This window comes from Hyla sarda, chromosome 5, assembly GCF_029499605.1.
Source record: "Hyla sarda isolate aHylSar1 chromosome 5, aHylSar1.hap1, whole genome shotgun sequence".
In the NCBI taxonomy this organism is placed as follows: Eukaryota; Metazoa; Chordata; class Amphibia; order Anura; family Hylidae; genus Hyla; species Hyla sarda.
The window spans coordinates 46,486,129-46,499,256 of NC_079193.1; the positions used below are offsets into that span (position 1 = coordinate 46,486,129).

A 13,128-nucleotide genomic window follows, 5' to 3' on the forward strand; every position below is an offset into this window, starting at 1 on the left:
AAAGAACAGTAAGGGCTGAAACCTGACCCTTAAGGGAACTGAGAGACAACCCTTGCTCCAACCCAGACTGCAAAAAGGAGAGAAGACGGGGAACACAGAAGGTTACCGGGGAGAAGTCCTGTGCTTCACACCAACGAAAATAAGACCTTCAAGTATGGTGGTAAATCCTTGCAGAGGAGGGCTTACGAGCCTTGAGCATGGTGCAAATGACTTGGGAAGAGGACCCGCGGGCCCTCAAAACAGCAGTCTCAACCGCCATGCCATCAAATGCAGCGACTGTAAATTGGGGTGGCAAAGAGGACCCTGAGAGAGCAGGTCCGGACGGAGCGGAAGGCACAGTGGAGCGTCGTCCAGGAGCCTGACTACGTCGGAGTACCACGACCTCCAGGACCAATCTGGAGCTACCAGAATGGCAGGGATGCCCTCTGCCTTGAGCTTCCTAAGCACCCTGGGAAGAAGCGGAAGAGGAGGGAACAGATAGGGTAGGGCAAACCCTGCCCAAGGAATCACTAGGGCGTCCACGGCCAGGGCCGGAGGGTCCCGGGACTTGGACACAAACCGAAGGATCTTCCGATTGTGCCGGGACGCAAGGACCTTTGTAAAGACCCGAGGAACCGTGGCTAGACCGAAGGGTAGGGCTACAAATTGAAAGTGCCCCTCCGGAACCGCAAAGCGGAGGTACCGATGATGGCCCGGAAATATTGGCACATGGAGGTAGGCATCCTTGATGTCCACCGATGAAAGAAACTCCCCTTGTTCCAGGGACGCCACTACCGAACGGAGAGATTCCATTCGGAAGTGGCGGATGAGAAGATGATGGTTGAGACGTTTGAGGTCGAAAATTGGACGCACAGAACAGTCCTTCTTGGGGACCACAAGAAGATTGGAATAGAAACCCCGAAACCGTTCCCCTGGAGGAACAGGAACAATAACCCCCTGGAGAAGCAGAGACTGGAGAGCCATTCGAAATTGCTTCGCCAGGAGGAGGAGACCGGGGGGCCCGGGAACGAAAAAAGCAATCCCTCGGAAGGGATGCAAATTCGATCCGGTAACCGTTGGACACCACGTCCCTGACCCAAGAGTCTTGAATGTGAGAGGTCCAAATGTCTCGAAAAAGTAAGAGATGACCTCCCATCCGAGAAGAAACCACGGGCGGGGGCCTCACTTCATGCAGAAGTGGGCTTGCGGTTGCCTGATTTGGGCGCAAAACGTCCGGACCGGTTGGAGTCCGACTTCCAAGACGGGCAAGCCCGGAACGAGGGAGCCTTCTTGTCCCGCGAGGGCGCCTGCCCGGGCCCCTTGTTGGAGCTGGAGGTCCGAAAGGACCGAAAGGAAAAGGACTTCCTTTGGGAAGTAGGGCGAGCCTTATTTTGAGGTAACAAGGAACTCTTACCTCACGTTGCCTCGGAGATAATCTCATCAAGGCATTTGCCAAAAAGACGGCCACCCGTAAAAGGGAAGCTCAGTGAGAGATCTTTTGGAAGCGGCATCCGCATTCCAAGCTTTAAGCCATATAGAGCGGCAGAGAGCCGCTAGGTGACCCACAGCATAGGCAGAACAACGGGCTGCCTGCATGGAAGCTGCGCACAGAAAATCCCCGGCTTTAGAGCATTGGAGAGCCAAAGCAGATAGATCCTCCAGGGGGATCATGCTAAGATATCCTGACGGAGCTTTTGGCACCACTCTGACAAGCCCTTGGACACCCATGTGGAGGCGAAGATGGGAAGAGGAGAAGAGCCAGCAGCTTCAGTGGCAAACTTCGCTAAGGATTCCACCTTCTTGTCCGTGGGATCCTTGAAGACAGCAGCATCTGCCAGAGGCAGTGTAGTCGCCTTATTGATCCGGGAAACTGGTGGATGCACTGAGGGAGGGGAAACCACCTTAGTGACAAAGACCTTGTCAAATAGATAACGATCTTGAACTGTCTTGATTCCCGGGAATCTCTTGTCTGGGTGTTTCCATGCGGTTTCCAGAATGTCGTCAAAGTCAGTGTGAGAGCTGAACTTCTGAGGTGCTGGCTTAGCACGATGAAAGGATACTCCTGGATTGATATCCGAAGATCCTGGGTCCTCTAGATGAAAGGTGTCTCTTAGGGCTGTAACCCAAGAGTTCCCCGTTGCAACTGAGTCTGGGCGGTCCTGTGAGTCAGGGGTGTGAGAATGAGTAGAGGCAGTCCTGGAGGGGGGCGACTCTGGCGTGGCAGAGCGGTGACTCCGAGAACGTCCTCTGGAGGAGCGACGTTTGTGCCTAGATGACAAGGGGGTCGGGACCCACGAGGGGAACGCTCACGTCTATCTGAAGGCTCATTGGAAGTCAGACGAGGCACCCCTAGGCCGCTTGTGAGAGCGTGAAGTATGCGGAGATGAGGTGCGAGCCCTTCCAGAGGTCCTGCGCAGGGAAGACCCCTTCAAGGCGGACACCACTTCCCGGGAGGCCTCAGCCACCGAGCGGGAGACTTGGGTCAGGCTGGGGGAGCAGTGGAGCAGGCAGGGCAAGTGGGCTCGGCAGAGCCAGACATCTTGGTATTACAGTGCTTACAGAGATAGTAAGTCACTGAAGTTCCAGGTCTCTGTTTAGAGGGAGGAACAGCTCTGGGTACGGACATAATGTGAGAAAAGAAGGGAGATAGGAACTTTCTCACCTTAGTCTGTGTCCCCTGTCAGCTGCAGTGAAGAACTCGCTCTGTGCTGCTAGAGAGTGAAACAGGACAGCCAATAGGAAGAGAGGGGCGTGCCTGAAGAAAGGCACTAACTTACCCCTTCCTACTTAAATTCGTGCCCACGGCGCTGATTGGAGGCTGCTACGCGCCTCTGAGCACTCCCAGCCCTGTGGGCGGAGCTACAGACCGCCGAAGAGAAGTGTCATGGCGCCCGCTCCTTGTCCCGAGCGCACCTGTCGGCTGTTTGTGCGCTTGGGGGAATAGAGCGGGCGGCCAACGCCGGCAGAGGCTGTCCGCCGCGAATAAGGCACTGCCGGCAAAGTGAAAGTAAACCGGGACAGCGCCGCGGCTGAAAGCCGCACATAAGGCGCTGTGTACAAAGTACCCCGATACACACAAACGCACACATAAGTAAAGTGCCGGAATAAGGCACTGTGACATAGTCGCACCAAGCACACACACATAAGTGAAGTGCCCCATATATGATGTCCCTTCAGGTGCCACTGCTCCCCCAAAAATAAAGTGCAGCCCCTGTAAGCTAGCCCCAAAAACTGAAGGTGGGCCAAAACAGGGGGTCTCCAGATGCTGCGAGTCTGTACCTATGGAGCAAAAAGGTGGCGTACTTACCTCAGTCAGAAGAACTTACCTACTGGAGTCTTCAGTGAAGTCTTCAGTCAGCTTTAGTTACCTGCATCACGCCTGGCTGCTATGCGCGAGTGAGGCGAGCAGGGAAATAGGGGGACCCGGTCCCATGAGGTACCACCCAAGCGCTGACCGTTGGCGGGGGGGGGGGGTTAACAGCGCATATACGCAATGTCTGTGCCCCCTCACTCGCAATGGGGAAACTGGGAACCGCAGTCCCCGAGTCTCCACCTGAAAACAGAAAAGAAAAGGAATAAAAAAAACTAACATGTCCCTAACTAGGAAAAAAAATAAAAATCAGAAGACCCGGTCTGGAGCAATCCAGACCACGTCCACCTCCTTCAGACACTATAAGCTTAAACTGGCTAGCTCAGAGCCTGAAGGCAGGTGTATCCTGCTGGGAGGAGCTGACTTTTTTTTATCACCATAGTGTCACACCTCCTAGAGACAGCAAGATACAACCACTGTCTGTGTCCCCCAATGGAGCCGATAGAGAAAAGAAAAATAGTGCTGAATTCCGAAGTTCTTAAAGCATTACTGTAATTAGTAATAAAAAAAATAAAAAATAAAAATGCACTGTGTAAGTGCCATCTGAAGTGTGCAGCAGTGGTCCGGCTCACTTTATAGACTAAGGGTACGTTCACACGTAAGCAGATTTGATGCGCAGGATTTTCTGCTGCAGATTTCAATGTAAACTAAATGACTGAGCACAGCTTCAAATCGGCAGTTACAAATCCTGCGCATCAGATCTCCTGTATATGTGAATGTACCCTAATACTGTAACTGTGTTGGATTTGATTGACAGCCGGGGAGTGAAACACATTCTGCCACACACTTCAGTGGGCTTTTACTTGCAACCGCAGCAGTTCTCAGGATGGATACCTGATGCGATCTAAACTTTTGACTTGTCTGCACAACATGTCAAAAGTTTTTATAAAACAACAGGAACACTTTAAAGTGTACCTGTAAGCTTCAGAGGTGTGGGAAGGTGTAGGTTCATGCCGGGCAGTCGGGCTGCCAAGGCAACTGTACAACATCTAGAGAGTTCTGAGTCTTCTGATAAGATATGGATTCTTGCACAGAACTCACTGGGCATTGTACGATTGCCAAGGCAACCTGGCCACCCAGTGTGGACCTGTGCACTTTTCCACATACAGTCTGAAGAACGGTAGGGAGATCAGCTTACAGGTATACCTATTTATTTAAAAAATATATATATAAAAAAATAAAAAAAATTAAATAAAAAAAACTTCACCTTGTCATCTAGTTGCTTGTATAGCTTTGTAACCTCATCTTCACATTTCCTTCTCTCAGCATCCGTAAAATTAGCAGCAAGTGTGACAGCAGGCTTGTCATTGGCTACCACAGTATCCACTACAAATGCATCCATGTTGGCCTTTTCCTTATCGAACTGCTCATCAACTGGTACAGTTTCACCTGCAAGACAAACAACCAGTTTTGTCCTCTTGATCTACTTACCGACATATCTTATCAAAACTAGAGTTGAACAACCAATCTATAGTGTACCTCAAATACACCAAAGGATGCAGCTTTCAGGTAGGGTCACACACAGAGCACCTGCATTGTATATGACGCTGCGGATGCGCATGCTTGCAGTCACAAAGCAACTGAAGAGTGAGCTTCCCTGCTGCAGCCGGATAGCTGTGTGTGTCAGCTACAGACTGCCAGCAGGAAATCTGCCGCTACGAGCGGGGACACAGAGTTACAGGGAGCTCACTCTGCCGTCATTCTGTGACTGCCTGCCGCACATCCGCGTCCTCGTTAAATACGATGTGGATGCGCTGTGTGTGACCCTACCCTTAAAGAAAATTTGACAGGCTGTTCACCAGCACTCAAACCACTATACTGTGTTATAGAGCGGGCCAACAGCTTTATAAAAAAAAAATTGTAACTTACTTTAATCCGTGCAGTATTTGTAGACTTATGGCCGTTCATTTCTTTCTTCCGATTGTGCAGTTTTGCACAATGGAGGCGGGGAGGCAAACTCTCCAGCCTACTGCACATTTCCTGGCCCGCCCACCCCCATGATGAATATTTAAAATTTAAATTAAAATTTTAAAGTTTAATCTTGCCTTCAGTTTTGCTCATAAACTAGAAAAAAAGTGTTTCCAAACCGGGGTGCCTCCAGCTGTTGCAAAACAGCCAAAATGTTGTCTGGGCATGTTGGTAGTTTTGTTTGAGAAACACTGAACTGTAAGGTGGCTCCTTAAAGGGGTAATCCAACCCTAGACATCTTATCCCCTATCCAAAGCATAGGGGATAAGATGCCTAATCGAGGGGGTCCCGCCGCTGGGGACCTGAATTGAGGGGGCGGGGCCGTGAAATCACGATAATCCGTCCCCTGCATCGCCCGTCTTCAGCCACAGAGTGATCCTCACTCTGTGCAGCTGAGAAAAGGGGGTGCTGCAGGAGAGATAGCGGGGCCCAGTGGCGGGACCCCCGCAATCAGACATCTTATCACCTATCCAAAGGATAGGGGATAAGATTTATTGGGGCGGAGTAGCCCTTTAAGCAATAAAACCCATAGAGGACTATAACATACCTAAAGGGCAACCCAAATTTCTGGTCAGTACACCTAAAAACCTACACTGTGTGCCTACAATTTGAGAATCCTCAACAAGTGATCAACAACGCACCTTTACGCCATCGAGCGAGCTCATTTTCAAGCCACTGCACAGTATTTCGCAGAGACTTTGTTTTTTCTTTTTCTTTCTCATATTTCTTCTTCCACTGCTCAGCAGTGAGCTCCACATTGACACACACAGTATTCTTGATGGTCTTTGCTCTAACAAAAGAAGAAAAGAAAAGCTTAGAAGGCAAGTATTACATGTTTAACTACACTGCCTACTTTCTTCAGTTTGCCATGGAAATCATACATTTATATTAAACCCATTAGACCAATATAGATAATAGTCTCAATAAATATTCCTATTGCATATGGAGAAAGATGGGGGAGGGGGGAATTGGCGTACAAGAGGATATTGGGAAATCAGACATAACAACGGGCAGTCTCACTCTTTTCCAAGTGCACTACTAGACAATATGGACATAATACAGAGGTGGGCCCCCTTACAATGACTCCCTCTTTGAAAAAGAGCAGTCAGCTTTTAAGCAGTAGGTCTCGCTCTGGCTATAGACTTTGTCTGTCTATATGTGTTAAGGGGACAGCCATTCACTGAAGATCTAAAACCTCCATTACCAACCTTTGCCCAAACAAAAGTGTAGACTTTGTCTCTGCTTCATTATAAGAGGACGGTGAACAGCAAATTACAATAGTGGTTCTGCAATTTCCTCCCAGGGAATCTTGGAGGATTCGGGTCATTTTACTATCACGATATGGAATATAGACCTGCAAGAAAAAAGTTAAACAGTCCATTACTAGGTAAACCATTAAAGTAATGTAACCGAAAACAGCCATGTTCAACATTGTTTAGAGATATCTTGCCTCTCTTTCCAGCTTCAGAGACGCCACTTAAACAAAAATATAGATGATCTGGCACAAAAAGCTAAATCAGTTGCTAGTTTCTTTTTTGTTGAACCAAGTGTAGACACTCAGCGGAGATGGAGATAAACAAGGGGAAGACAAGTGGTAAAAAGGAGATTTTTGTACTTACCGTAAAATCTCTCTCGAAGGAGCCATTGGAGGACACAGACCATGGGTATATGCTGTTGTCACTAGGAGGCCTGACACTATAGCAACAAGAAAAGTTGGCCCTTCCCAGCAGGGTATACCCACCTACAGGTACCTGAGCTAATCAGTTTTAGACCCAGAGCAGTAGGGGAGGACCGACGGGCCAGAAAAAAAAAACATGAACCGTCTGAGGAAACCACAGAATAAAAAATTAACTGAACACACCCTCTGACAGGTAACCGAACCAGGAACACCAGAGAGAAAAAAAAGAAGGTGGGTGCTGTGTCCCCCAATGGATCCTTCGAGAAAGATTTTACGGTAAGTACAAAAATCTCCTTTTCTCTATCGGCTCCATTGGGGGACACAGACCATGGGACGTACCAAAGTAGTCCCTAGGGTGGGCAAAGTAAAAACAGTCAGCCGGAAGGCTGGACCACAGCCGCCTGCAACACTTTGCATCCCAGACTAGCATCAGCTGATGCAAAAATATGAACCTGGTAGAACTTTGTGAAGGTGTGCAAAGACGACTAAGTGGCCACTCTACAAACCTGTGAGGCCGAAGCCTTGTTGCAGAGAGCCCAGGATGCTCCAACAGAACGGGTGGAATGAGCCGAAACCCTGAAGGGTAGAGTCTTCCCCTTGCAGCGGTAGGCTTCTGAAATAGCAGATGGGACCCACCGAGAAATAGTGGCCTTCGAGGCAGGTTGTCCTTTACAGCGACCTTCCGTAAGAACTAAAAGGATTCACTCTGCCGAAAGGAAGAAGTGACTGAGAGATAGGTCCAAACAGCCCTCACCACATCCAGTTTGTGGAGCAAACGTTCCTTTGGATGATATAGAGCCGGACAAAAGGACAGATGGGCGATGTCCTCATTAAGATGGAAAGCAGAAAACAACCTTTGGTAAGAAAGACTGAACCGGACAAAAGACCACTTTGACCTAGTGTATGATCAGTAAGGGAGAATGGCAGGAGAGAGCAGCCAGCTCTGAAACTCTCCTAATAGAGGTAAAAGCGATAAGGAATGCCACCTTCCAGGAAAGGAGGCAAAGAGGAATGTCCCTGAGGGGTTCGAAGGGAGTACCCTGCAGGGCACAAAGAACCAAGTTCAAGTCCCAAGGCGGTGTAGGGGACCGCGTGGGCCACTCCCTGAAGAAAAGTCCAGATATGGGGATAGGACGCTAGAGGATGCTCAAAAAGAATGGAAAGGGTTGAAACCTGACCCTTAAGGGAACTGAGAGCTAACTGTTGTTCCAGCCCTGACTGCAAAAAAGAAAGGAGTAAAGGGAGAGAGAACGTAACAGGAGAAAAGGAGTGAGATTCACACCAACGAAAATAAGACCGCCAAGTATGGTAGTAAATCTTTGCAGAGGAGGGCTTTCGTGCCCTGAGCATAGTGCGAATCACCTGGAGAAACCCCAAGCCCTCAAAACCGCGGTCTCAACCGCCACGCCGTCAAATGCAGCGACAGTAAATTAGGGTGGCAAAGGGGACCTTGAGAGAGAGCGAAGGTCCGGACGAAGAGGAAGGCGCAGCGGAACGTCATCCAGAAGTCTGACCACGTCGGCGTACCACGTCCTCCTGGGCCAGTCCGGAGCCACGAGAATGGCGGGAATGCCCTCTGCATTGAGTTTCCTCAGGACCCTGGGAAGGAGGGGAAAGATAAGGAAGGGCAAAGTCTGACCAAGGAATCACCAGGGCATCCGCGGCCAGAGCCAAGGGATCCTGGTACTTCACCACGAAGAGAGGGACCTTCTGGTTGTGACGTGACACCAATAGGTCCATGTCTGGAATGCCCCAGAGGTTGCAGATCTCTGCAAACACCTTCCGATGAAGAGACCACTCGCCTGGGTCAGCGGAGAATTGGCTAAGAAAGTCTGCTTCCTAATTGTTTACTCCAGATGGCCGGCACTCTCCGTTCGGCCCAGAGAAGAATCTTTTACACCTCTGCCATCACAGCTGAGCTGAGAGTGCCGCCCTAGCGATTTATATACGCCACAGCAGTGGGAGTTGTCCGACTGGACACGAAAGGACAGTCCCGAAGAAGGATCTCCCAATGTCAGAGACAAAGATAGATTGCCCTCAGTTCTAATATGCTGATGGAGAGGAGGGCTTCTCGGGGGGACCAAAGGCCTTGGACCTCCCCAACCCTGAAAGACTGGCATGAGTCGTGACGACTTGCCAACAGAGGGGCATAAAAGAATGCGCCTGTAAAATCAGAGGGGAATGAAGCCACCACAGAAGGGACTGGCGAGACCTCCGAGGCAGAATGATCCTGCGATCGAGGGACAATGGAGATCTGTCCCACTGGGATAGAAGAGCAAGTTGGAGAGGACGGTAATGGAACTGGGCAAATGGAACGGCCTCCATGGCCACCAAAATCTGACCCAGAAGCTTAATGCAAAAGGGAATGGACACTGGAGCAGGGTTCAGAAGCATCTGAACTCCTGACAAGAGGACCACCCGTTTGTCCGGCGGAAGCCGAAGCTGGGCAGACCGGGTGTCGAACTGAAGTCCCAGAAAAATTAGAGACTGAGTGAAAGTAAGGTTGGACTTGTCCTGATTGACCATCCAACCGAAACGAGACAAGGTTTGAAGGGTGAGACTGAGGCTCTCTCGATTCTGGTTGGGGCCTTGATCCGGAGTAGAGATGAGCAAACTTACAGTAAAAATTCGATTCGTCACGAACTTCTCGGCTCGGCGGTTGCTGACTTTTCCTGCATAAATTAGTTCAGCTTTCCGGTGCTCCAAGGACTGTTTCCACCTTTTCCAGCCCACCGGAGCACCGGAAAGCTGAACTAATTTATGCAGGAAAAGTCAGCAACCGCCGAGCCGAGAAGTTCGCGACGAATCGAATTTACTGTAAGTTCGATCATCTCTAATCAGGAGGTCGTCCAGGTACGGAATAACTGAGACACCGCTCGACTGTAAGAGGGCGATCATAGGCACCAGGATCTTGGTGAAGACCCTTGGAGCAGTGGCCAGACTGAATGGAAGGGCTACAAACTGAAAATGGCCCTGCAGAACTGCAAAAGCAGAGATACCGCTGATGTCCTGGAAAAATTGGAATGTGGAGATAGGCGTCCCAAATGTCCACTGAGGAAAGAAACACTTCTTGATCCATGGACACCACGACCGAACGGAGAGACTCCATACGGAAATGGCAGAGGAGAAGATATTGGTTGCGGCGCTTCAGATCTAGGAAGGGGCGCACGGAACCCCCTTTCTTGGGGACCACGAAGAGGTTGGAATAAAAACCCCAAAAATGTTCTTCTGGAGGAACCAGGACAATAACTCCTTGAATGAGGAGGGACTGGAGAGCGGACCGAAAGGCCCTCGCCAGAGAGGGACCGGGGAGCCCTGGAACGAAAAAAGCGGTCCCTTGCAAGGGAGGCAAATTCGATCCGGTATCCGTTGGACACCCCGTCCCTGACCCAGGTGTCCTGCATGTATGAGGACCAAGTGTCCCACAAGAGAAGCAGACGACCACCCACCCGAGAAAAAAACGCGGGTGGGGGCGTCGCTTCAGGCAAAGGTAGGCTTGCGGTTGCCCGCTTTGGCCGAGAAACGACAAACAGTTATCAGATTTCCAGGAGGAACGGGTTTGGAAGGAGGGAGCCTTCTTGTCCCGCAAGGGCGCCGGTCTGGACGTCCCACTGGAACCAAACGCACGAAAGGACCGAAAGGAGGTAGACTTTCGATGAGAGGTAGTGCTGCGAGCTATATTTTGGGGTAACAAAACTTTTACCACCCGTCGCCTCTGAGATAATCTCATCTAGGCGCTTGCTAAACAGATAAGAACCAGTAAAAAGGAAGCTCCGTCAGAGACTTCTTAAAAATGGCATCCGCGTTCCAGGCCTTGAGCCACATAGAACGGCGAAGGGCCACCAAGTTGCCCGTGGCAAAGGCCGCACAACAGGCAGATTGCATAGAAGCAGTAGAGAAATAGTCTCCAGCCCTGGATAGTTGAAGAGCTAAATCAGCCAATTCCTCCGCAGGGGATCCAGAAAGAATACCCTGGCGGAGTTGAGAAGCCCGGACAGACAGAGCTTTTGACACCCAGGCAGAAGCAAAAGCAGGAAGCAAGGAAAAACCCGCTGCTTCAGAAGGCAAACTTCGCCAGAGTCTCCACCTTCTTGTCCGCCGGGTCTTTGAAGGAAGCTGCGTCCGCCAATGGCAGAGTAGTTGCTTTTGACAGGCGGGAGACCGGAGGGTCCACAGAGCAATAAGGTCCCTGGCGAAACGCTTGAACCTTCTTGGTTTCTTGAAACTTTTTTCAGGGTGTCTCCAGGCAGACTCCAGCAAGGCATCAAATTCAGCACGAGAGCTGAAAACCTTAGGTGCAGGAAACTTCTGGAGCCATGTCCGAAGTTCCTGAGTCCTCTAGATGAAAGGTGTAGGCAGGGGCTGTCTTTTCTTGCTGCCATAGTGTCAAGCCTCCTAATGACAGCAGCACATACCCATGGTCTGTGTCCCCCAATGGAGCCGATAGAGAAACCACATTTTAGCAAAAATTGTCAACCACTTTAGATCTGAAAAAAAAACACACTTCATTTTCTGTCCCACTATTCTAACTAGAATCACTTAATACTACATATTAATTTTAAACGGCCACTCTACCTAAAACCTTCTGTTAAGCTAAATTATTAATTTTAATGTGCCCTTACTCTATTTTTAACAAAAACCTATTTTCATTTGGAAGAAAGAACTTGGCAGGATTCATAAAACAATCACACAATATGAGGAATACTGCACCGCAATACTTACATTTCCTTCTGCCAGGGCTGAGATGACATTGCCAAGAGATGACAAGGACTTATTAATGTTTTTTGCTTCATCCAACACCGCACCTTCAGCTCCAGTTTTACTAACCTAAAACAATAGGGGAAAAAGTGAGTAATTGAAACATCAATTGTATGATGAAAGCAGTGAAAGTTTATTTCTGATTTAAAGGGGTATTCCAGGCCAAAACTTTTTTTTTTTATATATCAACTGGCTCCGGAAAGTTAAACAGATTTGTAAATTACTTCTATTAAAAAAATCTTAATCCTTCCAATAGTTATTCGCTTCTGAGGTTGAGTTGTTTTCTACCTAACTGCTCTCTGATGACCCATGTCTCGGGAGCTGTGCAGTTCCTATGGGGATATTCTCCCATCATGCACAGCTCCCGGGACGTGACATCATCATTGAGCAGTTAGACAGAAAACTTCAGAAGCGAATAACTATTAGAAGGATTAAGATTTTTTAATAGAAGTAATTAACAAATCTGTTTAACTTTCCGGAGCCAGTTGATATATATAAAAAAAGGTTTTGCCTGGAATACCCCTTTAACTCCCCCACACGATGTGATGTCAGGCTTGGGGACTCAGACAGTGCTTGCTGTGGGGTACAAATGCAGGCAATTATAAGAGAGCCAGAGAGTACCATGCATGGGTCGTATTCTTATAAGACCAATGAACAAGACTCACCTGGTGTTGGAATTATTACCTTGGAAACAATCACCTCTCCATGGGTGACGTCAGATCATATGTATAAATTGTTTTGAAACTACATTGAAAAGTAAATGAATAAGGACTGAACACTAAGGCTGGCTAGTCACATTATAGGAAATCTGTCAGTGTCACCTGCACTAACCTGTCGGTACAGACCAGTAGTGCAGGTGACACTGACAACAACGGTACTTACCTTGCCCAGTTCGGTGCAGTCATTCTTCAGTAATCTTCTCCAGTATCTTCAGCTCCGGGCCTGGCTTGGAGCATGGGCGGAGCTTAGTAACATCACCGCTACTGTTCTCTGCTGGGTCCCGCTCATGCTCCAAGCCAGGCACGGAGCTGAAGATACCAGGGAAGATTACAGAAGAATGACTGCACAGAATGGGACAAGGTAAGTACCGCTGTCATCAGTGTCACCTGCACTACTGATACCGACAGGTCAGTGCAAGTGACATTGGTGACAGATTTCCTTTAAGGTCAACAAATCCAGATATAGATAGGACTAGTATAGGTTAAGTTAGGGAGGCACCACTGCTTTAAATATAATTTCACATGCCAAGGGCGCCAACTGGACTGTATGGAATGCGGAGCTTGCCGAGCAAAAAAAACGGAGGCAATGAGGGGGGGCGGCACATCCAAAAAAATTAAAGAACAGACGATAACTGTAGAAAGAATCAAACATCGGT

The 13,128-nt window shown here is 49.1% G+C and overlaps 1 protein-coding gene across 1 annotated transcript in view; it reads right to left on the reverse strand.

Annotated features, from left to right (window-relative positions):
* The window catches only part of KIF5B (kinesin family member 5B), a 94,080-nt gene that overhangs the window by 29,245 nt on the left and 51,707 nt on the right, over nucleotides 1-13,128 (reverse strand). The window contains exons 10-13 of the mRNA XM_056522959.1: nucleotides 11,718-11,822; nucleotides 6,526-6,671; nucleotides 5,959-6,107; nucleotides 4,557-4,738 (exon numbers count right to left, since the gene is read on the reverse strand). Coding sequence (XP_056378934.1) covers nucleotides 4,557-4,738; nucleotides 5,959-6,107; nucleotides 6,526-6,671; nucleotides 11,718-11,822 — 582 coding nt within the window. The remainder of the gene's footprint in view (nucleotides 1-4,556; nucleotides 4,739-5,958; nucleotides 6,108-6,525; nucleotides 6,672-11,717; nucleotides 11,823-13,128) is intronic.